General features: G+C 36.5%; 1 protein-coding gene across 3 annotated transcripts in view; it reads left to right on the top strand.

Annotated features, from left to right (window-relative positions):
• Positions 1-19,210, top strand: part of insyn1 (inhibitory synaptic factor 1) — an 80,277-nt gene extending 61,067 nt beyond the window's left edge. For all 3 annotated transcript variants that reach the window (XM_051869660.1, XM_051869661.1, XM_051869659.1), the window contains one exon: positions 18,259-19,210. In XM_051869660.1, coding sequence (XP_051725620.1) covers positions 18,259-19,059 — 801 coding nt within the window. In that variant the 3' untranslated portion in view covers positions 19,060-19,210. The remainder of the gene's footprint in view (positions 1-18,258) is intronic.
• Positions 19,211-26,133: the final 6,923 nt, after the last annotated feature.

The following is a 26,133-nucleotide window of genomic DNA, read 5'->3' as shown; positions in this document are numbered from 1 at the left end:
TGACGCACTTGAACAGACCTCATTGGTTCCTTGCACGTCACATGCACATTTGAGCTTCTTCTTTTCCATTTTAATGGCGGTTGACAAACCCACTTGGAGGTGCAGACTGCCACCTACTGCACATAACGTGGCATGACAGCTGACATAAAATACAGGATCGGGCTTAGGATAGCCGATATAATCAGTTACAAAAAAAGCTTAATCATCCCTGATACCAATCTGCTTGGGACATCACTAGTATTCAGGTCATTGTAGTTTGTACTGAAACTAAAAGAGTTAACAGTATTTTTTTGTGAATTTGTTCATATAAACATTAGAAATAGCTGTTTACTTATATTAATGTTATCTTTTTCAAATTAGGCTTCTCTCTGTTTTTCAGTTGACTGTAAAAAGCATTTGTCTTAATTCTGATTCATAGTCACTGCAGTTTTTAATCATTCTACTGTGTCTTTTACTGAAAAATGTCAGAGAAATGGATTTGTTTCCTGCTTGTGGTGCGAGAGGGCCTGGGCTCACATCCCGGACGAGCCCCCAATTCTGTTACGGCTTCCCGTCTTTATGCTCGCCAACAGACATTCTACTGACTATGAGTAACTTTGCAAGTCAGCTTATTCTACTAACCATAACCTAACAGTCTAAATCTCTAATGAGAGTTAGTTGACATGTAGTTGCAAAGTTACTTATTGTTAGTAGAATGTCTAAAGTGGACTATCGAAATAAAGTGCAACTGAAAAGAGGGCCATATATGAATAATAAACATTAAATATTTATGTTGCAAGCACATTTTACAGAAATTAGAGTTGTTCATGGAAATAGCCATGCATATGTGATCTTCTGTAATCAAGAGGGGGCGGAGCTTAACAAATCGTCAAATACTTGCTGGACTGACAGTAAAATGCTTGTCAATGAATCTGAGTGTGTGTGTGTGTTCTTCATAATTCATCACAAATCATTATTAGTTTATCACCATCTGTAACCAGCCCACATTCTAAACCAACAGCTCACTCCTAACCAATGAAAAAATCATTTGGACTTCATCTGACTTGACACCTCTGTCTGGAAAAAAAAAAAAAAAAAAAAAAAGGTGGACAAGGCTAATAATTAATGCTGTTGATATAATTGCTGCACTGTTTGTACTGTCACACTGAGGCCTGCTAGAGTCAGAATGATTTTCTGTTGTTATTGTACTGAGCCAAGCTGCTCTGAATCCAACTCTATCAGCAACATTTATTGGCCCTGTACAATATAAAGAACAGAATCTGACTTTCTAGTATTGCAGTGCAACCAGACATAATCGCCCACTAAAGCATTTCATGCTAGCTGGCTGATGTGAAATGAATAAGGGTATTGAATCTGCTAATCTTCTGGCATAAATGTACAAATTCTAAAAAAATCTAATACAAATAAATAAATAAATAAATAAATAAATAAGCAGATAGCATATGTACAACATATATTGTCCCTGTTGGGTTTTAAATTCATTCAGATCATGTTAAAAGATTAGGTAACACTTTAGTATAGGGAACACATATTCACTATTAACTACAACTTTTCCCTTAATAAAATCCTAATTTACTGCTTATTAATAGTAAGTTAGTTGTTAATTTTAGGTATTAGGTAGGATTAAGAATGTAGAATAAGGTAATGTAGAATAAGATTAATATGTGCTTAATAAGTACTAATAAACAGCCAATATTCTAGTATTATGCAAGCTAACAAGCAACTAGTTAAAAGACCCTAGAATAAAGTGTTACCAAAGATTAATATTAGCGACTATCCCCAGTATTTTACATGGAAGTGTTCCTAGTGACACTGACCCAAAACTATTTGCAGAAGGATAATTATAAATCACAAATTTACACACAAGCCGAACTACTCCAGTTGCTTTAGTGGATCTGAGCCCAGTTGAAAACATGCCAGTGCAATGAGTGATTCGTTCATTTCAAACCATGACGAAAATTAACCGTTGAACCGTTGGAAACTCCTGACAGTTAATGACTGAATAAATTCTATGATGCTAATAACCTGTCAGCAACTGCCATTTGTAGCTGCTGAATAGACCCTCATTGTAGATTTAGAGTGTGTTTTAGGAGGTTAAGCGGGCAGATGGTTCCTCTGAGGACTGCTGGATATATTGTTGTGATTGTGTTTGCAAATAGACTCACCTTTGCTTCCGCTCCTCCATTCAGATTACACCGCAACCATTGATTCAGCAAACTAACAAGTCTGATAAAGGTGTCACAGCCTCTCGGAGGTCTTGCTAAAGAGGAAAAGGAAGGAATGGATCGAAAGACAGACATTGAAAGGGAGAGGATGATGGAGGGAAAAGAGTGAGAATATTTATGCGCGTGTAAGAGTGAGTGTGACAAGTTATGTGGCAGCACTGACAAACTGTTGTGATGGGTGAAGTACGAGTATGTTGTCTCAGTGTTCGACAGCTGTATTATCTGACCTAATGCTTTTAGATGCACCTCTTTGTTGTGCACAGTTCTTATTTTTGGTTAATTTCTTCTTCAAAGAAATAAATTTGAGGCACTGCTAGTCTAAACTATTAAATCTGTTTTGCTTAACCTCCAGAAACACACTGTAGCAAAATTGCAAGTTATTTAAAGCTTTTAAATAATACATATCTTTCACTAAATATGTGTTGAAACTACACATAGCAGCAGCTCACAACGGTTTTGGCAGGGAAATGTTTATTTGATCTTTTTTTTCTTTCTTTTTTTCTTTTTTTATTATTTGATTATTTTATTATCAAATAGTGTTCACTGCCAACTGAAAGTTCATGTACAGATAAATAGTACATATATGAATTAATTTATCTGTATATGAACTTGTAAAAACATTAATGTTTCCCATGAAAGTCAAACCCAGAAAGCATTTTCAGTTGCATCCTTCATTTTGAAATGTTGCAGCCTTGAAAACCCAACATAGCAATATTGCTGTTTTTTTTGTTGTTGTTGTTTTTTTTTTGTTTGGTTTTTTTTTTTTTGTTTTTTAACATGCACCCGAAAACAAAATATATGCATATGATTATAATAACCACTGACTTTCTAAAAAGAAAATACATCATCAATATCAAGGCTGGGGTTTCTATAGGGTGAAGAATCCTTTAATCTCCCTCTTAAGTCTTTTAACATCCTTTCAAACATGCATAAAAATTCATAACATAAACTGTGAATATTGTTCCACAACCCAGCTGATTTTAAATCGCAACACCCCCTGTGATTTATCTGAATAATAATACACAAGAAATCAAAAAGCTTTGTTCTCTTGATTAAGCAAACTGAACAGCGTGACTCATGTTTCTCAATTCAGGCAATTGAGTCAATGTTTTTGTCTCATCTGGACGCCCTCCTGGTTCCACGGCAGGTCCTGCCATGCCCTACATCAAATCACTGCATCACTGATTGTAAACCGTTCCTGACTGTGTCAAGGTAATTCTGACGATTGAGGCCTTAGCTTGAAAAAGTCCAAAAAAGATTTGCTTTGCTTCATGCAGTATAAAAGCAGCTCTGAGAGCAGAAAAAAATGAATCACTGGCTTTCTTTCTTTCCTTATGTATTCAGAATGCTGGAATTTTCACTTCAGTATGGTAGAGCAAGTTACATTTGTTGGGTAATGATATATGGGATTTGCAAAATGAGAAAGCGGAAGCTATTTAAACAGATGCAGTGTGGGCCAGAGAAACAGAGCGGAGTGCCAGAGATACATCGATCTGATGGCCTGTATCAGAGAGAGAATGAGAGTCTATGAATAAGACAGAGAAAGAGAGCTAGAGAGTCTTCCTCACATTCTGCTGCCCAATGCTATTTTAAGCCCTGATTTTGCCCTACGAGTGACAAAGGGCAGTCTGGGAAATACGACGTCTGGCAGAAAACTGCAGTAAGACGCATCCAAACATTTCCTGTAAAGAAAATGACAAGCACTGCAGACAAATTTAAGATACTGATAGTTTCTCTATTCTATCCACTGATGAAAAACAAACAAGACTTTGAATATGATTTCTGGATGATGCTCGGTATTATGTTATGCACTACTGAAAGATTTCACACCTGTATCTGCAATGTGATCATTAGTTATTGTACATATTCATGCATAAAGTGTGGTTCTTTGCATAGGTTTGTAAAGGTGCAAGCATTAATTAATGCTCAAGAAAGCAACGCAATGTATTAAGAGCTGGGGGGTGTAAACTTTTGATGAAGACATGTACATTTTTTTTTTCATTCAGTACAGAAACTAAATAAGATATTTACATGTTTATCCAAGGACAAAATAAGTACATTTTACCTTGATCATCATATTCAAAACATTGTGATGCATCATGTTTCCTTCTTGAGCATCAATGAATGTTTTCAGCTTTTGTTATATTCGGCTATGAATCCCTCATACATTTGCTCTCACTGTCAAAAGATGGATCTCAGCATCATACAATCACTGTTGAAAGGCTTCAAATGCCGATATGTAACTATGCAAAAATATAATTCATATAAATAAGCATTTGTTTGTTTTGTAAAGATTTTTCTGAGCCAGTCAGAAAACTCCCTGCCATTTGATGACATCTTTGAAGGAATTGTCTATTTCAGTATAAGTATAAGTTTAGAGAACATAACTGAAATCTTTTTAAGCAACTTTAATTGCATTACCTCCAGAAACTGTGAAAATCTGACTTTCTATAGCTCAGTTGGCAAAACAGTTTGCAATTTGTTGGCCATTTTCAGTATGTCATCCAGGTTATATCTGCTGAGAGATAATTACTACCCATGTGCCCTTTGTGTGCTTTTTCTCTTCCTGTAATACACATGCACGTATAAACACAGCTTCACACGTATTCACTGAGTAACACATGAAGGGATTTAAAGGATGATGAATGTGTCAGGGGAAGAGAAAAATGCATGTGACTTAATTAGTGACTAATATGCTTCTATTATGTCTTTTCAAATGTGCTTGCCTGTCTTACTTCCAATTATACTGTCAGCCACTGAGAGCAGGCAGTAGGTTTCATCATTATAATGTACAAATTACTCTCTTTAAGCCACCATCAGGTAGTCTAAATAAACTCCCAACTGTTTCTTCAAACAGATGAAAAAGTCAGTTATGAAAAGTGGTAGTTACGGAGGATGTAGTATATTGCAGGCTGTATCGTGAAGTCAATGTGAAAAATATTCAAATTTAAGTATTAGGAAATCTCTTGGAAAATACAGAGAACATCAGTTATGTGATACAAGTGCAATTCAGATTACTTTACACTTTCTATAAAGACTGCCATAAGCAAATGTATCAACCAATGGAATGCATGCTCCAAATCTATTCAGTGAACACTTATTTCACTGATGAAATGACTCCATTATATAATCATGAGGTTCAATGCAAGGAAAGAAACTACAGCACATGCTGACAGTAATAAGATGTCTTGAACCACTGACATACAGGCGTATAGGCAAGAAAACCCTTGATTGTAGAGTAAGGCTGACTTTCAACAGTCATGCCATGGATTTGCTGTGGCCCTCTTTGTTTAAATCTTTCTTTGGGGAGCCTTTTGTCGTCATCAATCAAGGCAAATGGGTCTAAGATGGTTGTTTTAATGGGCAGAGCTGAATCATTGTATAAAGCTTCTGATTCATTTATGAATAGTGCTGCACATTGTCTTTATGGTGAACATCAGAACTGATTTGATAGAGGTCTGTAAAAACCAAGGTACTGGCCAGAGGAAACCACAAACATTTAGTCTATTGCAAAAACACAGCTATATACATCTTGTTTCAGGTCCTCGTTGAGAGTATCTTCACAGAGACTTTGCTAAATTACACACAACACATGACTCGTGCACCATGAATATCAGCCTACACACCTAACTGCACCATTTATATAGAGAGAAAGAGAGTTATGTTACATAATCTTCATAGTAGATGTTTTATCTCTGCATAAGCACATTTATTGTTTATAACACATTTATAACACATGTATTACATTATACTGTCAGAAATGCAAACGTGCATGATTATTTCATTGCAAATGACTGGCAGCACTCTGGGACAGAAAAAGAGTTGTTACATAATCTTCATAGATGTCTACATAACACACACAAAACACATTTATAATACATTTATAACATATGTATAACATTATTATAATGTCAAAGATGCAAAAAAACCATAGTTATTTCATGAATAACTAACAGTAATCGGGGCAAACTGGGGTTACATAATCATATAGTTATCTCTATGTAAGATATTTTATTGCTTATAACACATTTGTAACGCATGTATTACATTATTACACTGTCAAATGTAAAAGTGCATGATTTTTCTTTCCCATTGTGAATGACTCATGAAGACGAAAAGAGAGTTATGTCGCATAATCTTCATGTTGTTGATGTTTTATCTCTATATAAGCAATTGTATGACTTATAATACATATATAACACATGTATAACACTATTATATGGTCAAAAATGCAAAAGTGCATGATTTAATTTCGAATGACTGGCAGTACTCAGGGAGAGAAAGAGTTATGTTACATAATCTTAATAGTAGATGTTTCATCTCTGCATAAAGCATGTTTATTGTTTATAACACATTTATAACACGTGTATAGCATACTGTCAGAAATGCAAACATGCATGATTATTTCATAAATACCTGTCAGTAATCAGTTCAAACAGTAATGTTACATAATCAAGTTATCTCTATTTAAGATATTTTATTGCTTATAATACATTTATAACATTATTACACTGTCAAAAATGCAAAAGTGCATTTTTTTCTATTGTGAATGACTCATAGAGGACAGAAAGAGTGAGATTACATAATCTTCACAGTAGATGTAGATCTCTATACAAGCAATTTTATGACTTATAATACATTTATAACACTATTATATGGTCAGAAATGCAAAGGTGCATGATTATTTCATTTTGAATGACTGGCAGCACTCAGGGAGAGAGAGAGCTGTGTTACATAATTTTCACAGTAGATGTGTCATCTCTATATAAGAAATGTACTGCTTATAACACATTTATAACACATGAATAGCATTATACTGTCAGAAATGCAAACGTGCATGATTATTTCCTTTCAAATTACTGGCAGCACTCAGGGACATTGATGTACTGTAAGTAATTCTTATGTTCAACAATTAACATGTGACTTGTTTGCAATGAATAATTCATGTATAGCCTAAAGAACCTGTGCAAGCCACCTGGTAATAACACAGCGAAAATGACATCAATTAAACTAAATTAACCCTATTTCAAACAGTGATGAATACGTGCTTATATCAGGATCTGACTTCCGACTGGCCGCACGCCTCAGGTAATGCAGTCAGCGAGTTATGTAAAGGGGCTCCACAGAGCGGCCGAGTCTGTATCACAGCACTGCTCACAGCGCCATTAATAGCCAGCAAACCCACATCCGAAGTTAGCCAAGCCTATATCTAAAGATAGCCTTAGCATATCTATAGCTGTGGCCCACATAATTCTTCAGCACAGCCTTACTGTGAGAGTTTGAAATGACTGCAGCCAGCCAGCCAAGCTTCTGTAAGAAGAGAGGAAAAATAATGACCGCTTTTGACAATTCCACTGCAATTAGGAGCAGAGGAATGCATGCGGCGGATCACAGGAGCTCTCTGCCATTGACTGACACCCATTATACAGCTGTGTTTTTATGCTGCTTCTGATTATCCAGCTGCTGAGAGCCTCATCGCCCCACTCATGATGTTTGTGAATATGCAGCATGTGCTAAGGTCTGCTTGAAGTGTTATTTCGGAGTCTAGATAAAAAGGAGGGTGTTGTGTGCTTAATGAACGCCGGAGCCCATGCTCCCATGTATGACAGGATAATTAGCCGCTAACGGTCGGGGGGAGCACTTCAAAGACACACTTCATACCCTCAGCTTGGGATGAGTGACACATCTAACCAATCAGGTCTACGTGACCCAGATCATTCGTTAAAGCTCTCATGCAGATCCATGCAAAAACATGCTCGCATTTGAAATCTTACTGCGATACAAAGGGTTCTTCTTTTTTTTTCCACACATATACAGTATTGCAGATAATGTACTCCTGACCTCAGACAAGCTCTGACTGAAATGGGGGACACTGTACACCTTTCAAGAGTAAAGGCATACAAGTTTGTGTTGCACAGCTTCATTTGATGCTCTTTGTAGCAAAAAAAAAAAAGTTATACAAAAGCAGAACTGTGTATTTGACTTCATTTTCTGGCTTTGTACGAAAATTCTACTTTTTTATTGACCATAGAGGTCACAAAATCTCACCTTAACAATTTATTGATTGGTTATCCTCTTATAAATGTTATATATGAATATGCCACACTGCAGCGTCACCAAGGCTCGATTGATTATGAGGACATTGATGTATCTTGAAAAACATGAAATTTGAGCAGCTATCAGACAAGGTTAACGGAGGCCGATTGGAATGAAACTCGCTGGGGCTGTTTGACTCACGGCCCTAGAGGCCTGTGAGAAAGTCGAAAGAAATCGGACACCGGGGGGCGCCTTTGCGTTTTTCACATGCGTAAAGGATTATGTGTCACATGGTTTTTCACACACGCCCACGGCATTCATACCACATGGTAGAACTCCTCATTATGAGCAACTTTGCCTCTCAGACCGCCGCTGTCCATAGAATCGTTCGTTAAATACTGGAGATTATTTCAAAAACCAACTTTGGTTAACTAGTCTTAGGTTTTTGGCTCAACCTCGATAACTGTTAAAAAGCTTTATAAACCATATTTTCTTATGGTAAAATTGCCTGTATTGGCAGTAAATGGTCTTTTCCATCTATTATCGAGATGGTTTGCTAAATAAAACATTTTACGAATGTGCTTAAAGGCCTTAAAGTACTTGAACCCCGATAATTGCTGCGTTTTTTATTTATTTATTTTGATCCACCATTTGTGCTTTGGTTATGTTCTAATGGTCTTATTAATTTTTTTTTTAATTTTTTTTAAACATCAATATTTGTGAATAGTTAATCTGTTAACAATTCTGAGAAAAAAAAAAAAAAAAAACATGTTTTATATATAAAAAATAAATTATATATATATATATATATAAAAGCTGCAATGCAGACTTTGCTACTTTTTGCCGCAAGTCAAAAGTCTGACTACACGAGACTCCAGATAACCTGTAAAACCAATGTCTCGGAGCGAGCGCAGCAGGACAGCTGTGATTATTTCCTCCTTGACACTACCTTTTCTTGTTCTGTGACATCACCTTGAATATTCATTCACGGTATCAGCTGAACTGAGTATCTGAAGCTTTTGCTGAAATGAATTTTTTTCTTAAGCAAATTTCATAATGATAAGGATGATGATGAATCCGCCAGCAGAATGTAATAAAAAGCACAGGGCAGGATAACACATCCCGCATGCAGACCAAAGTGAACTAAACAGAGAGGACGAAGAATAGATTTCTCTGTGCTTGAAAATCGGATTCGCTGCATGAGCGAAATACATTAAGGAAATATTTACCAACGGTTCACTTTGAAATCAGCATGTGATGCTGTTGCAGTAATTGTTTGCAGTTCCTAATCATCACATTCGGCCTCTAACTATGGAGAGGCGGTTTTAATAGCTCTCTGTTACCCTAGTGCTCACATTTCAATCAGATTCTTGGGGAAATTCATGCTAGAGGCTGAATATTATATAATGGATCATTCAGAGGCCTGAAAAGTTTTGCCTTACAAACTTTTTTTCCAATAGCTATTTGGAGCTGATGGAAAAGATTCCTTTTTTTTGGTCTGTATACTGTTACATAGTAGACTGATTGTGCTGGTTGTTTGAGACAAAGACAGCATGAAAACAACACTCAAATACTTGTTTAGTCTTTGTATTGAAGAAGTTTATAAATGCCCACAATTATCAATGCGCAGGATTTCAGGATTCAGCAGAAGTTTAAATAGGACAGCAGTATTACTGTGGAGGTAAACACTGCATCTCACAGCAGGCCATTATTGGAAAAACACATTCAGTGATTCCAAACACAACTTACATCTGGCTTTATTTCAGAAGCTTTTCAGATGAAATACGAATATAATGACCATAAGGAATCATACTGCACATCAACAATTGTGAAAAAATCATTTGTGAACAGTTTTGAGATAAAGTCAATCAAAATCATATGCATTTAAAAAATAATTGCATAGCATTACATTTACCTCAGGCAAGTCATTCAGTGTCCACAGCATGTTAGTTCACTAGAAAAATGAACTTTAGAGGGAGCATTTCACTAAATATATGCACTATATTAGCTTATATATTCATTTTATTTACTTTACCTGTTAGTAATGTCTTGATTGTTTAATGTATGTTTAAATAAATTTGTCATGAAAACAGGTTGTGACAGTAACTGTGTAAATGATTATATATTCAGATCAATCTTACTATGTAGTCAAATATTCAATACAAATGAAAGTGACCCCAAAGCAGGACAGAGTTTAGCTAAAACACATAAAACAGCAGCAGCAGCACATGTTTTGATGCGTGTACTCCGCAAGGAGTTGCCTTTGCATCGCCTTTCCAGTGTGTGTTATTCACGGACCAGTGCCACAGATGACATTTTGCAGGAGGCTCTGGCAGAGAGTCAGCTGTCACTCTTAGGAATGCTGACCTCTCCGTCTGCCCGCTGTACCTGCACTGCACTTCCTCACATACGGGAGAGAGAAGTGACCTGCAGTTACCCGTCCAAATCACTGCAGATGGAGCTCTGCTAACCCTGCTCATGCAGTCATTCGCTTACTACCTCACAGCTCTCTCAGAGGAAACTGAACAAAAGATGTCTAGAACATGAGTGCTTGAATAGAAATAACATTCCAAGCTTTAATCTATGCTAAACACATCTAAAGGATGTCATGCTGAATGTGTTATTTTTAGACAAGATATTTAAGCAATATCACAGGTGATTGCTGTAATGAATATCAGCAGGTGTGTTGATATACAAAGAACATTTAATTTTTTTCTCCTCACCATAGAGGTCACTAAATCCCATCTCAACAATTTATTAAACAGTTATGCTCTTATGAATGCCTTTAATGTTCACATCAACATTTGTCAACACTCAACAGTTAATCTGTGAATAATTTAAAAAGATATAATTTGTAGAATAGAGTTTCTAGGTTCTATATATGCTACAATCAAAAAAAAATGCTGCGTTAAAAACAACCCAAGTTGGGTTGAAAATGGACAAACCAGCGATTGGGTTGTTTTAACCTATTTTGGATTCATTTTAAGCCAGCCATATAGTAATTTTTAAACAATAGTTGGGTTAAATAAAACTACCCAGCACACTGGGCAAACATTTAACCCAATCACTGGGTTTGTCCATTTTCAACCCATCTTGGGTTGTTTTTAAACCAGCATTAATGTATAGTGTACAATTTAGCAGTAAACACACACTGTTTATAAGAAACAGAACGTCTAGACTTTTTTTTCTGTGATTTGTTTGTGACGATCCATTTGTGATAGTGCCATTATTTCATTTTTTTGTATGCCAATATGTTGTGGTATAATCTATTAGAAACACTTTATAATAGATGTTTGAATGAATGATTCAATGACTCACTCATAAAGACGGTCACTTGTTTTGATCCTGAGTGAATCTGTGTGTTTAACTGGATCAAAAGGAATCGGATGAATGAATGATTCAATGACTCACTCATAAAGATGGTCACTTGTTTTGATCCTGAGTGAACTGAATCAAAAGGAATCAGATGAATGAATGATTCCATGATTCACTTGTAAAGACAGTTACAATGTAACTGCAGAAACAGCTTATTTTTGTTACTGTCCGTATTGTATCTAAAATGTAGCTCAATATTAACTTGCTTATTAGAAACTAATTGTTTTCACACATTTTCATAAATGTAGATTTCAAAGGCCAGTTTGGTGTCATTTGCTACCAGATACAATTGTTCCAAAATGCAGGTCTTTCAACCTACAATGTGCTGTTTTTCTGGAGCCGGTGCTGGTGTATAATTTAGCTACAGTGAGACGAGCGTCAGCTGAAAGCACCGGAGTGGGAAGAGGAATCTTTTCTGAGTTGAATAATCCAGCTGCAATCTCTGCCATTATGAGGGCCGAGGCCGACAAAAGGATGTGATTTTTACCCTATAGACTGTAATTACTATTGCAGGTTCTCATTGTGCTCCTTCCAGTTAAAACGCAATGTGTCCCAACGCTAATGACTTCTTCCTGATGTGTTCATTCATCCTTTACACTTAGGCAATCTGTTTACCCAATAATTTACTCCATAGCCCACTCACTCTCTCTGCATCTCTGAGAAAGGCACAGGGATTACTGTTCATTGTAGCTGCGTCGAGCCCATCTGTGACCTAGAAAGGTTCCGCAGACCCTTTAAGCTTGCGCTGCTATCTAGTTAAATTGCTTCAGGAGCTGTTGTGGGGTGAGGGCATCGCCTAGGCAAGCTCATTTGAATGATTTTGTTTACCCCAAGGAATGCCTGCGCCGTTGTTAGAGCGAGCCGCGGGAACGGACGGCGGCTGCTTCGATGATTACGCCGCACAACGGACATTATCAGCGAAATTAGCCGTTTTCTGTTTCTGTTAGCAGTTTGTGTTGTACTTGGAGAAGGAAGGTGGAAAGGTGAAGTGTGTAATTTGTGCAACATAAAAATACTTTCTTCTGCCTGTGTTATATGTGGATAGACATCCGGCCCGACAGCAAGTAGGCTCAAACAATAGATTTAGATGGTTTAAAATGGGACTATGCTGTATTGTTATTATTATTAACCTTTATTTAACCAGGCAAGTCACTTAAGAACAAGTTCTTGTTTTCAACAACAGCCTGGCAGGAGAGTTAAAAACTCCTGAAAGACAAACATACATTGCTATACACACATATACATTCAATTAAAGCTGTAAAATAAGTGAAATAAGCACACATAACAATATGCATACATATAAATCAAATATGAGCCAAAAAAAAAATCTGTAATATCAGCCAATAACTAATACAATGTTGATATGCGTGCAAAAAAAAGTCCATGTACACTTCACGTGCCAACTACCAAAATAAACTGTTCATTTCCCAGCATGGGACCAATGAATTAAGATTTGTTTTTTACCAGATCTGATCTAATGATTTATGCTTGATTACATACCATTTTTAAAGCAGTTAATTTAGAAGTTTTCACAAGAATCACTGTTTGTTTGTTTTATCTGTTGATGACCAACAGCAGATGGGGAGTGTTTAAGAAACCTTTTTATGTTTGCATGTACACTTAAAAATAAGGTTTCTTTATTGGCATTATGGCTCTATGAAGAACCTTTGACATCTATGGAACCTTTCTAATAAACAAAAGGTGCTTAATAATAGAAAAAAGTTTCTTAAGATTATTAAAAGTCTTGATGTAGTTTTTGGGCTCTACTAGAACAGGTTTTCCTGCTTGAATGTTGATTATTTTCCTCATATTCTCCATTGTTGCAGCTCCTCTCTTCCCAGTCTGTCAGTAATGCTCTGTTTAGTTCCTGTCTCTATGAAGCCCCTCCTTCTGAAAAGCACAATGTGCTCTGATTGGTCGGCTGGAGCGGTGTGTTGTGATTGGTGTTTTGGGAAATGTCCCGCCCCTTACCATAACCTCCAGTTTCAACACACTACTAACTAACTCAACCAGGCCCCGCCCCTTTATTCTGCGTATGAATTATTTAAATGAGGAATATTGTGAAGAAAACTCAAGACTACAATGGAGGCGTTTCAGAAACACTGGCACTGATATAGAGAAGAACTGGGACTTTGCAGAGCTTTTTCTTGCTCAAACAGCAACATTACACACTAGAGAAAGTAAAAGGTTCTTTCTGGAACTAAAATGGTTCTTCTATGGCATCACTGCGAGAAAAAAAAAAAAAAAGAAAAAAAAACCCTCTCTTTTTGAAACTTTATATTTTAAGGGTGTACGTCTGGTGCCTCTAGTGGCTCAGAAATTACACACTTCACCTTTCAATTGGAATTGGAAATAACTTTTACTGACAGCACACTTGTTCCCGTGAGGATGTGCTGCAGTTCCAATTAATATTAAAAATGGCATGAGTCATAACGGACCTAATATTGATAAAATTATGCTCCTCTCTTGGATGACAGGGGTTCGTGAAATGTGTCTAACGGTGCCAGACTATCCGGAAAACATTGATTGAATTAAATCCTGCTTTTGCGGGACGAGTAATCTAGTAAACAAAACTCATCCGCCCTTGGGCCAGCAATTCATCTCACATCCTCAGCACCTCAGCATGTGTTATTAAGATTCCTAATAGTGTTGTCACGGTACCAAAATTCCAGTAGTCGGTACCAATACCATTAAAATTTTACGGTTCTCTGTACCAATTTCGGTACCACAGGACAATGTGTTGGAACTAGTTTACTATTTTATTTAACTAGCCTATTTTTAAAAACATATTAAATATGATGGTAATCATACATATAAATATTTGGAGCATGTGTGAGTATATATACCTCAATGAAATAAATTTTGAAATATAAAAAAATAAATAAACAAATGCTCAAATATCCATTTTGTAACAGACGTGCGTGTTTATTTTAGCTATTCCTTCAGTGAAACGACACACTGCAGCCTGTAAAAATATGAAATAAATATCAGTAAATAATGGTAACCTAAATAATAAGAAAGTATTATTCTAAAAAAACATTCGTTTTTTATTTCCACACAAAGATGCGTCATAGCCGCTCTGCACTTTGAGAGGGATGTGGGACACGAGTAGGAAAGAGGCCATTTCTCTTTAATAATATCTTCATGTTATCTCCTGATGTTACAAGCAACTGACACTTGTTGTAAAAGGTCTGAAGAGCGAGTTTTATCTTCACACATTCAGGCTGTGTTTCATTTTGCTCTGCCAGAGAAAGCGAAAGTAAAAATCACCGGCGCGTGTGAAATGCGCTATACGAATAAACTTGACGCGCCTTATAAAGTCTAATAACTAGCGCAAACTGTGTTAAATAGAAATTGACGTGCAAGCAAAAAGGTTTCTGTCCTACAGTGTTTTTTCTGCTTTACCACAGTAAAGAATGCAAATATAATAGGCCTGATTAAAAGTGAACCAAAGGAAGAAACTTTTATAATCCCCTGCGTGAGTGAAGATTTGGGAAAAGAAACAAAGATTCCACGTTCAGTGGAATAACTAATGGAATATTGTTAAATTCTCTGATAATGAAGGTGACCAGATCGCAATTCTTAAAACAGAATACAAAGCTTAAATGTATGACGTACCTCTCTCATTCGGCATGAACCAAAATGTTTCCATGGCTGTGATGTCACATTTGATTGCTAACCTATTAGCCTATTTCTTCTGTAAACAAAGCTTTGTGCTTCACTCGTGTCATATTCACGTAAAATACTGGCACAGCCCAATCAGTGGGTACCGAATATACCCGGATACTCGGTACTCCCGGTACTACAGAAATGCTGGTATCGTCACATTTTCAAAATTTCAGTACCGACTTGGTACCGAAGTACTTTTGACAACACTAATTCCTACCCTTCATCCAGAGACGCCATAGCATAAGTTACACTCTCAGAGTCCACTGCTCAGGCAATGACATGATTATTATGAACCAGAAATTAGATGCATAGACTTAAAAACAAGGAGGTATAATAAAGCGTAGCAGTCTTTAATGTCACATGATATGCTGATTTGCTGCTCAAGAAAAAATTCTGATTATTATCAATGTTGAAAACAGCTGTGGCTTAATAGAAACTATATACATTAATTTGCAGTTCTATGATTTAACTGGACAAAGACAGACAGGGTAGGATGATGGGAACATTATTAATAACCTGTCACTCAGTACAATCCAATTGACCTTTACCTATAAGTTATTTCTGAGATAATTTATGATTTGATTGGCCTAATACGTTTGCCATCTCTCAATACCGAGGTTTTGTGAGGGGTTTCATTCATGTTTCTCAGCCTCCTGTTATTTGACGATGTAGTGCCACTCATCCACAATGTGGGTGGAAAAAACATCTTCAAACAATGGGATTTCCAGTCATAAATGAACTATATCTGACATATAACATATACAATACAAATAACATACAGGCAATTACACGGAGTCAAGCAGTCATATCCAATAAGCGTCTGAGCAAACTCAACAACCGGCTTTTGCAGCACATGCTTAAATATAGTATCACCCGTTCAGTCAGTGATTACAGATAGAGATGAGAAAAAGTGTCTCAGGCAACTCATCTGTTAAATCAGTGAGCGGATCACGGAAACACAGGCCCTCCTCTGGCTTTCACTGCGGTGTAATCAGGGATTTAGAGCTCCTAATTGCTCCTTTGGAGTCATTGTGCCGGATAAATGAATTAGATTTTTAATCCCTCATGCCAGCAGGGCATTTTCATCTGATCCTTCTGTGTTTATGCCACAAAGTGACAAGAAAAACACACCTCAACCAAGAAACCATGATACACAAGTCTGAAGAACACAGTACTGCTTATTCTTAAGGCCACAGGAGTAGCCTTTATTATACACACACACACACACACACACACACACATATATATATATATATATATATATATATATATTGTGCATGCTTACCAAAAGTTAATCATTTCATAATATTATAATCTTTTGCAAATCTCAAAATGAATATCCATTTTTCATACTGAGCATGTCAAAATATGTGATGCCTAAAATCACTTTTTTATTTTATTTTATTTTATTTTATTTTGTGATCTAAAAAAACAATTATTGGTTATCTGCCATGACATAAACATAATTGTCAAAAATAATCTTGTTGGTATCGGCAATAATTTTATCTTTATCTTATTTTATCAGTTTAAACACTTTTTTATTTTTATTTTTTAGTCCAGCAGTGTTTTTTAATAAAGAAAAAATATTCAGTGTAGAAATTTACTTAAGTTAATAAAAACCCACTGGATAGATGGATTGATTGATTGATTGATTGATTGATTGATTGATCGATTAAATGATGGGTGGATGGATGGATGGTTTGATAGATTGATTGATTGATTGATTAACTGATTGATTAAATGATAGATAGATAGATAGATAGACTGGAAATAGAGACCAATAGAATTAAAGATGGATGGATGGATGGATGGAAGGATAGATAGAACGACAGAATGATCAATAGAACGATAGATAGAACGATAGATAGATAGATAGATAGATAGATAGATAGATAGACTGGAAATAGAGAACAATAGAATTAAGTATGGATGGATGGATGGATGGAAGGATAGATAGAACGACAGAATGATCAATAGAACGATAGATAGAACGATAGATAGATAGAACGATAGATAGATAGATAGATAGATAGATAGATAGATAGACTGGAAATAGAGAACAATAGAATTAAGTATGGATGGATGGATGGATGGATGGATGGAAGGATAGATAGAACGACAGAATGATCGATAGAATGATCGATAGAACGATAGATAGATAGAACGATAGATAGATAGAACGATAGATAGATAGATAGATAGATAGATAGATAGACTGGAAATAGAGAACAATAGAATTAAGTATGGATGGATGGATGGATGGATGGAAGGATAGATAGAACGACAGAATGATCAATAGAACGATAGATAGAACGATAGAACGATAGAACGATAGATAGATAGATAGATAGATAGATAGATAGATAGATAGATAGACTGGAAATAGAGAACAATAGAATTAAGTATGGATGGATGGATGGATGGATGGAAGGATAGATAGAACGACAGAATGATCGATAGAACGATAGATAGAACGATAGATAGAACGATAGATAGAACGATAGATAGAACGATAGATAGAACGATAGAACGATAGAACGATAGATAGATAGATAGATAGATAGATAGATAGATAGATAGATAGATCGATCGATCGATCGATCGATCGATCGATCGATCGATCCGGCTTTTACTATATCTCTGGGCGAGTCATAAAATCCCACTCTGGGAATCACAAAATAATTGTAAAAAAATGAATTTCATATACTGACACTTCCATCGAATATCGTGTTGGACAACGAGGGCCCTGTGAGTCAACTCAATTCCATTTTTGTTCAAACAGTTTAATAAAATGAATTATAATCCTAGGATCACTTCAGCGCTTTTGAAGAGGAACTGAAGTTGACCAAAGTTAAATTAGACTGACCTTCAAGGTGATGCTAATGCATCTTTGATGATCAAGGAATGCAAACCTATTATTTCATCATCGTCTCTCTCTCTCTCTCTCTCGCAGGTGGTGGGTCAGATCGACAAACTCACATCTGATTTCGACTTCGACCTGGAGCCTGACGACTGGACGGTGGCGACGGCGAGCAGCACTTCGAGCAGCGAGCGTGGCCTGGGTGAGGCCTTCAGATTGGACTTCCTCGGCCAGGACATGCTGTCAGACAGCTGGGACTTCTGCAACTTCCTGGAGGCGTCCAACGCAGCGAACCGGAAAGCACACAGGGAGGAGACGGACGAGGGCCAAGGGAGGCCGTCATCATCCGTGCCTACGCCCGCCACCGCCAGCGTCTACTCGCAGATGAACGGGGGTCTCCCCATCCCCAACGGACCTTTAATCATCACGCCGGACTCCTCCAGTGAAGAGGCGTCCAGCTCCACGCACAGCCAGAAAACCTCCCGCACGTCCGGGACCAGAGAGCGGGTCCGCTTCAGCGACAAGATCCTTTACCACGCCTTGTGCTGCGATGACGACGAAGACGAGGACGGTGGCGAGGAAGACGATAAAGGCGACTGCGGAACCCCGGACACGGACAGTGAGCCCAGTCCTCTGGCTTGTTCGCCGGTCCCACCGCTGTCCTCCTCCGATCACCCGCAGGGACTCTACAACTGTCGGGAAACGGCGTCCGCGGGCCCCTCGCCCGTGAAGATGCCGGTGACGGGCTCTCACACGCTACCCAGGAAAGGTCTTCTCAACCCGGGCTGCCGGAAAAAACTGTTACGGAACAGCAGCACACAAACGGTTTCGGATAAGAGCACTCAGACTGTCCTGCCATACGTCCCCGCCAAACAGAAAAGCAAGGACCTCTGAGAGAACGGACGACTTTGCATATACAAAACAAGAACTGAGACAGGATTACAAAGAACTATATACTATTTAATATTAAATACATAGATAATAGATTAAAAAAAAAAAAACAATAAATGAATTACTAAATAAATTATATATGGGAAAATTTCAAGACTTGCTAAAGTCATTTTATGACTATTGCACAGAATCAAAGAGGTTTGTCCTGCATGAAACACTTTCGTCCCTTCATACATTATCAGAGCTTTGTTTATTAATAAGATTTATTAATATCGAGCTCTTACAAGTGTTCATATGACAACTGCAGTGGTTAGGAAAGTTTCAAAACTACACTACTGATTTTTTAATGTTTCTGAAATCTCTTTTGCTTTAAAGTCTCTTCTGCTCATCAAGGCTGCATTTATTTGATCAAAAGTTGAATATTTTTTAATATTGTTAAAACCATCATACATTACCAATTCAAATGATTGGGGTGAGTAGGAATTAAAACAACAACAACAAACACCCTCAAGTTTTTGTGTAACACAAAATGAGATGTTTTGTTCAATATAATTAAAGTACATCCTGATCTGGGGCCGGACCTATGAAAATCTCCTTAAGAAAGAACGCAAAAAATTTCTTTAGATAAAATTCATAAAATGTTCCTCAAGGTCTCAAATAGTTTCTTAAAAATATCTTATTTTGTCCTTAAGAAGAAAGGACAGCTGGGTCATTCTGTGTCAACTCAACCAGAGGTCCTCGGCTCAAATTTTTGATTTTGTTCAATTTTTTTTTTCTTTAGAAAGACAAACAAATAGCGATGAAAGCCAAAATATTAAATATCACAGATGTATATTTACTGAGTAATCCACTGTTTTTTAGGGACCGGCGTCAAAATGACAAATTTCACCTGAGATTTGGAGCCAAATTAGAGGGGTGTAAAAATGACTTTAGAAAGATGGCAGCATCATTATTGTATTTTTACACAGAGATTGGTAGGTCTGTTAGTAAAATCTGTTGACTTTAGCAAATCTTTGTTTCATTATATGTTCAAAAATGGCAAAAAGCACTTCTTGTGTTTTTTGCCTCAAGTTTGTATTCCTGTAACTCAAGAAGTATTAAAGATATCGTAATATACTTTTAGATTCTGGTTCTTAACAAACTTTTCTTTTGTTATCTTCATTTTAAAGGCCCTCGATGGTTCAATCCCAGAGATATAGAGAGATATATATCTTAATGCGGCTCCATGAGTAAATTGTACACATTTTCAGTGGTCAAAAAACAAATGTGGGTCACATCGCATACAGCTTATACTTTTTTTCTTTTAAAGTGGAATATCTGAAGAACAAAAAAACTAGAAATGTATCTCTTTTTTTTCTTCTATCAACTCAATTGCATAGAACATGTCTGAGTGCCATAAATATTCCTTTTCCAAAGTTTGCATGCCTGTAACTCAAGAAGTATTCAAGATATCTTAATATCCTTCTAGATTCTCATTGTTAATAAACTTTCCTTTAGAAATCTTCATTTTAAAGGCACTATATAGTTCAGTCCAAAAGATATGGGGATCTCATGGGGATCTCCATGTTCAAATTGTTGAATTTTACCCATTTTCAGTGATTGAAAACCAAATGTGGTTCACTTTGCACACAGCTGATACTTACTGCATTTAAAGAGGAATGTCTGAAGAACAAATAATGTTTAAACTAGAAATGTATCTTGTTTACCTCTATAAATATACATCTGTGCCATTTAATATTTTGGCTTTCATCACTATTTATGTTTGTCTTTCTACAGAAAAAAATATTAACAAAATCAAAAATTTGTGCTGGGGAATTTTTCCAAAATTAGGTTGATTTGACACGGACTGACCCAGCTGTTCTCTTTAGAAAGATCTTAAGAATAAAAGATTAAACATTCTTAAAAATGTTTTGGGAATACAAAATATTCTTAACTTTGTTCTTAGGTTAAGAAACGCTGTTCTTTTGAACATTCTATTCATCAAAGAATCCTGAACACAATGTATCACGGTTTCCACAAAAAGATACTGTTTTTATCCACCTTATTCCTTCGCCCCATGACGCTTTGCGCGAATTATGGGTGTAACTTCCGTTACAATCAGTGAAAGGCTCGCTCTATGAACGCAATAATACTTTCTTTAAAACCAGGTACAATGAGATGACATTATTCGACTCACCCTTCAACCATCGAACATTTAAAGGACATTTAAAAGTGTAAAAGCATCAACAAGGTACTTCAACAGACCATGAATAACTCAAAACGTGAAAAAGATTCTTTCTACAGCAATAACGAATGGGTTATATATCACTATAGTAATATATATCTGTATTATGTGCGTTGCTTTAATCAAAAATATTCATTAACTTCAGCATTGCGTGATACTATTTCAAAGTGATGTCCGTCATTTTGACAGATAATAAATTGTATTTACTTGTGAAAACCAACCTGGAAAGAGACGTGAGGATTTGAGGAGGAAAAACGAGAGATTCTTTGTGCATTCCAGTGAATTATTAATAGGATATATCATAAATTAAATCAGGAGAACTGGCCACAAATGTGCAGTTTATGTTGTCCTTTTTTTAATACTATTACAGTGGAATGCAAAGGGAAAAATGAAAATAATCATGAGGAAAAAAAATGCAGCGACTGAAATGATATTCAGCGTCTTGCCATAGATATTCTTGTTATAATATGTCACGTTGAAATACCAAACGTTACGTTATTCTCATGATGTCTGAAAATAAAACATGATGGATAAGCTTTATTTGTAGGGCAGCCTTATGATTTGAAATGATTCCTTTCAATGATTCCGCTCGTCAGGAATAAGATGGATTTTTCTGTATTTTTTTGAACAAATAAATGCAGCCTTGGTGAGCAGAAGAAACTTCTTATATTAAAAAGAAAATCTTTATTATTTCAAACGTTTGAATGGAAGTGTAGATGTGTTTGTCTCTACAGATGGTAGTCAGCTAAATCTCCTTTGGTTTTTCCTGGCGTATTTGAGGATCGTACCCAGAGTTCAGAGCCTTTGGTTTGGACGGATGAGGGAAGGGATAAAAACAGCCGTATTTTGAAGTGCCTGCTTTCCTCTCTGACATTTACACTGCTTCTCTTGCCTCTCTCCTCTCGGCGGGGAGGTCGGGGTCGTTGGGGGTGACGACTTGAATCTCGGCGCACAAAGCCGAGATGCGAAAGGTTATGTCTCCCCATTCTTGTGCCCAGTGGGGATTGTGAACTCAATAGTGCTGTGTTTTATTCAAAGGGATGTTGCCAATAGCACAGCTGATCGATCCTCGGCGAGGAGGGCGTCCGTGCTCAGTCCTCGTCTCTCAGCTTTGAGGGTCTTTAACAAAAACCTGCCTCTCTGTTAGAGCTTTTGGTATTTACTCTACAGTGCAAAAACAATCCTGTGGTGGGAAGAAATGTGTGAGTGGGAGGAACAGAGAGAGAGCGAGGAGAGAGAAAAGAGACTGAAATTATACATTAGAGAAAATGGAAAGGCAAATGAAGGGCAAAGTAGCCCAGCAAAATGAGTGTTTGAAGACAGATTGTTCTTAATTACCCCCTCAGCGTAATCATTTACTCGGATTCATCTCCCGTGGGAGTAGAGACGGTCAGACCGATAGATCCCGAACGACCGGCTCGCTCTGCAAACCTCCGTCTAATGGCCTTCCAAACACACTTCTTCCATTTTCAAGACAAGGCGTTCATCTTGTGAAACCTGAAGGTGGGTCATGAGGTCAGATTGTGGAATAAAATCAAGCACGCTGGTTGATGACAATTGGTGTAAATCAGAGAGGATTCTATAGACCAGTGGTTCCCAAACCGGGGAACGTGAGCAAAATGATGAATTCATTTAATTCTACCCCATCTTAAAATAGCATTAAAACTGAGCATGTATTTCTAACAGGCAAAATGCAGCTTCTAGTGTAAAAACAGGAAAATGGTAGTACCGTAAAAGGTCAAATACAAGACATCCAATCAAATTATCTCATCTTTTTGCGGTCAAAACTGACTGCATATGACAGGTTGTGCAGAGTCTGCTGCTTCACAATACATTACTGCCGTTCTCGACAATGAACCTTTGTAAAAGTGAGGTTTTAGTACTTACTAGCATGAAGAACAAATGCAGACTGTGCATAAAGACTCGAACTCTCTTTGATACAGAAACATATCCTGTGTGAGTTCTTGTTTTTAATGTTGATAATATATTATACAAGCAAGAATGCAATTTTTACTGAATATCCACACGATTGCAAATGTGACATTGATTTTATACAACAGTTCAACAAACAAAAAGGTAATATTAAGTGATGTATATCTTAAACAGTATTTTTTGCTCTATTTTGCAACTAAATAATAGTTCCAAATAGTGTTGTAGTCAAGACCACCTCATCTGAGACCAAGACCAGACCAGCCCTCCTTAAATTCATAAAGATCCACATTACCGCCTGAGAAATGACTTATGTTTAATCAATACATATAATTAGAATAAGACACTATATCTGTTACCAATCAGACAAAATTCAAACAAAATTGATTTGGTAAATTACAAACGCATATATAAATGTTGAGAATAATGTTTAAAAAAAAATATTGAATGTTTGTATAAAAGCAATATCATGTTTGCAATCGTGCTCAAATTTGTGAAAACAGCTCTCTTGCTCATGTGATATTGCTTGATTATATCACGTTATAATATAAAAATCCAGTACTTTTTTGCAACGATATCTTGAATTTTGTGAGCATTTGTATTAATTTTAGTGACATTTTTGACACAATCCCTCATTAATTTCTGAACCGGCACAATAAATAAATCAAATTAGAAATATTTTATTGATTGCAACTGAAGCAGGAAGTTTTACATCCAATCACATGAATAATGTTAATAATTAAATCAGACAGTGCACCAACAATTTAATGATTTCCTCACAGTTGTGGTCTTGAAACAAAATCCCGAGTCCTCTTACTCTGAGACCTTCAAGACAAGACCGAGTACAAATGTGGTCGAGACAGAGACAAGACCAAGACCAAGACCGAGTACTACAACACTAGTTCCAATGAAAGCCACAGCAGAACTGCAACACACAGAGGTGTTTCGTTAATGAATGAATCTGTGGCTTTGAAAGAATCGGGAGAGTCAATTATCCAATGATTCATTCATACAGCCACTTGATTCATTACTGAATGAATAGCTGTGTCTCATTTCAAAGGCTGCGTCCTCCGGAGGTCGCATTCGAAGGTTGCATACGTCATTGAGGCTGTATCATTTCAGAAAAGCAAGTAGGACACTCTGAACGCGACCTTCGAATGCACCCTTCTTTCACAGGAATAATTCACAGCTAATGAATGAATGAATGAATGAATGACTCAATGACTCACTCATTAGGACAATCACTTGCCGCCACCTATTGCCATTTTTAGTTTAATATTTAAAAGTGTCACTTCGTTTTTACCATCATTTTATATTTCCCTATTGAACATTTTTTATTTAAAACATTATCTCATTATTTATGCCATTTTATTATCGATTTAGTTTATTTTTTTACACGACACATACATGTAATAGGGTTAGAAAAATTTTTGCCTTTATAAAGGTAAAAAAATGCACATGTAAATCAATTTAAGGGGGCAAATATTGTTGCTTAATGGAAAAGTCACTCTAAAAAGTTTGGGAACCACTGCTGTAGGCTGAAAAACTAGGTACATTGTCAGACGAACTGTGTCCAGAGAAAAGTTCCTGCCGAGCGCTAAAGCGAACCAGAGGTTATTAAGAGACCTGCTTTTTCAGTTTGCAATAATGAATGAAAACCAGCATCTAAAACTCACGATTCAACAGGAGTTCCTCGCCAAAGTCTATCATAAAACTTTATTACTAAAATCTTGTTAAAAAAACTACCATGGTTTCTGCTTCGGCCAGTCCAATAAAGAAACTCAGTAACACTTTACTTAAAGCCTTCATATATAATGCATTATAAAGGTATTCATAATGTACGTTATAATGTATTATATCTTTTCATACATAATTGTAACCAAAGTTAAAATGCATTATAATATTTGTAGATTCCCCGTTACACCTGAAATTGATTGTTTGTCATGTAATTTATTGCATTATACTTTATAAAAGTGTAACAATGAATAGATAAGTATTATTATGTATTATAACTGTGGTTACAATTATTTGTGAGATCGGTAACACTTTAGTATAGGGAACATATAAACTATTAACTATGATTTTCCCTCAATAAACTCCTATTTTACTGCTTATTAATATTTAGTAAGGTAGTTGTTAAGTTTAGGTATTGGGTTGGATTAAGAATGTAGAATAAGGTCATGCAGAATAAGGCATTAATATGCGCTGAATAAGTACTAATAAACAGCCAATATTCTAGTAATATGCATGCTAATAAGCAACTAGTTAAAGGACCCTAAATTAAAGTGTTACCGTGAGATCAATGCATTATAAGGTGCATTACAAGGCATTATTAATGCACTTTTATAATGCATCATATACTGTATAAAGACTTTAAGTAAAGTGTTACCAAAAACTCCAGTAACTTGGCATTCGCCACCACTGACATCACTGATATACATGTTTAATTTGTATTAACTATGGTATTTTGGTGAACTTTGGATTTTAATTATTGTAAGACACATTATTATGAAAGAATCAGTATAGTTTTTAGGATTGCAGTGGAGAAACTGAAGACAATCATGAAATAATCATCAAGCAATGGCAGTAAACAGACACGGCTCACGTCTGGGCTCATGCTGGCAAACTGAGCTCGACATTTTGTGCACATTTTCATTCATCTTGTGTGTTTAATGTTGGTGAGGCTTTGTGGTGAAGGACGCATTGAATAACAATCAAAGGATCACACCCCGCTGCTCCATCTGCCATTTCCTCCAGTTAGATTGAAGACCAACAGGTCATCAGACACATTAACATAAACAAGCAAAGCACGGCTGCGAGAAAAAGCCATCTATCAGGAGAAAAACAAACCTTTACAGCTGATCTCTCTTTCCTTTTTTCTGCCTTGTCTTTTTCTCCTGTATGGCATTCAAAGGGCTGAAACG

Source organism: Ctenopharyngodon idella, chromosome 18 (assembly GCF_019924925.1).
Source record: "Ctenopharyngodon idella isolate HZGC_01 chromosome 18, HZGC01, whole genome shotgun sequence".
Lineage (NCBI taxonomy): Eukaryota > Metazoa > Chordata > Actinopteri > Cypriniformes > Xenocyprididae > Ctenopharyngodon > Ctenopharyngodon idella.
The sequence above is the reverse complement of the archived record's forward strand: the minus strand, read 5'-3'. Positions and strand labels throughout refer to the sequence as shown.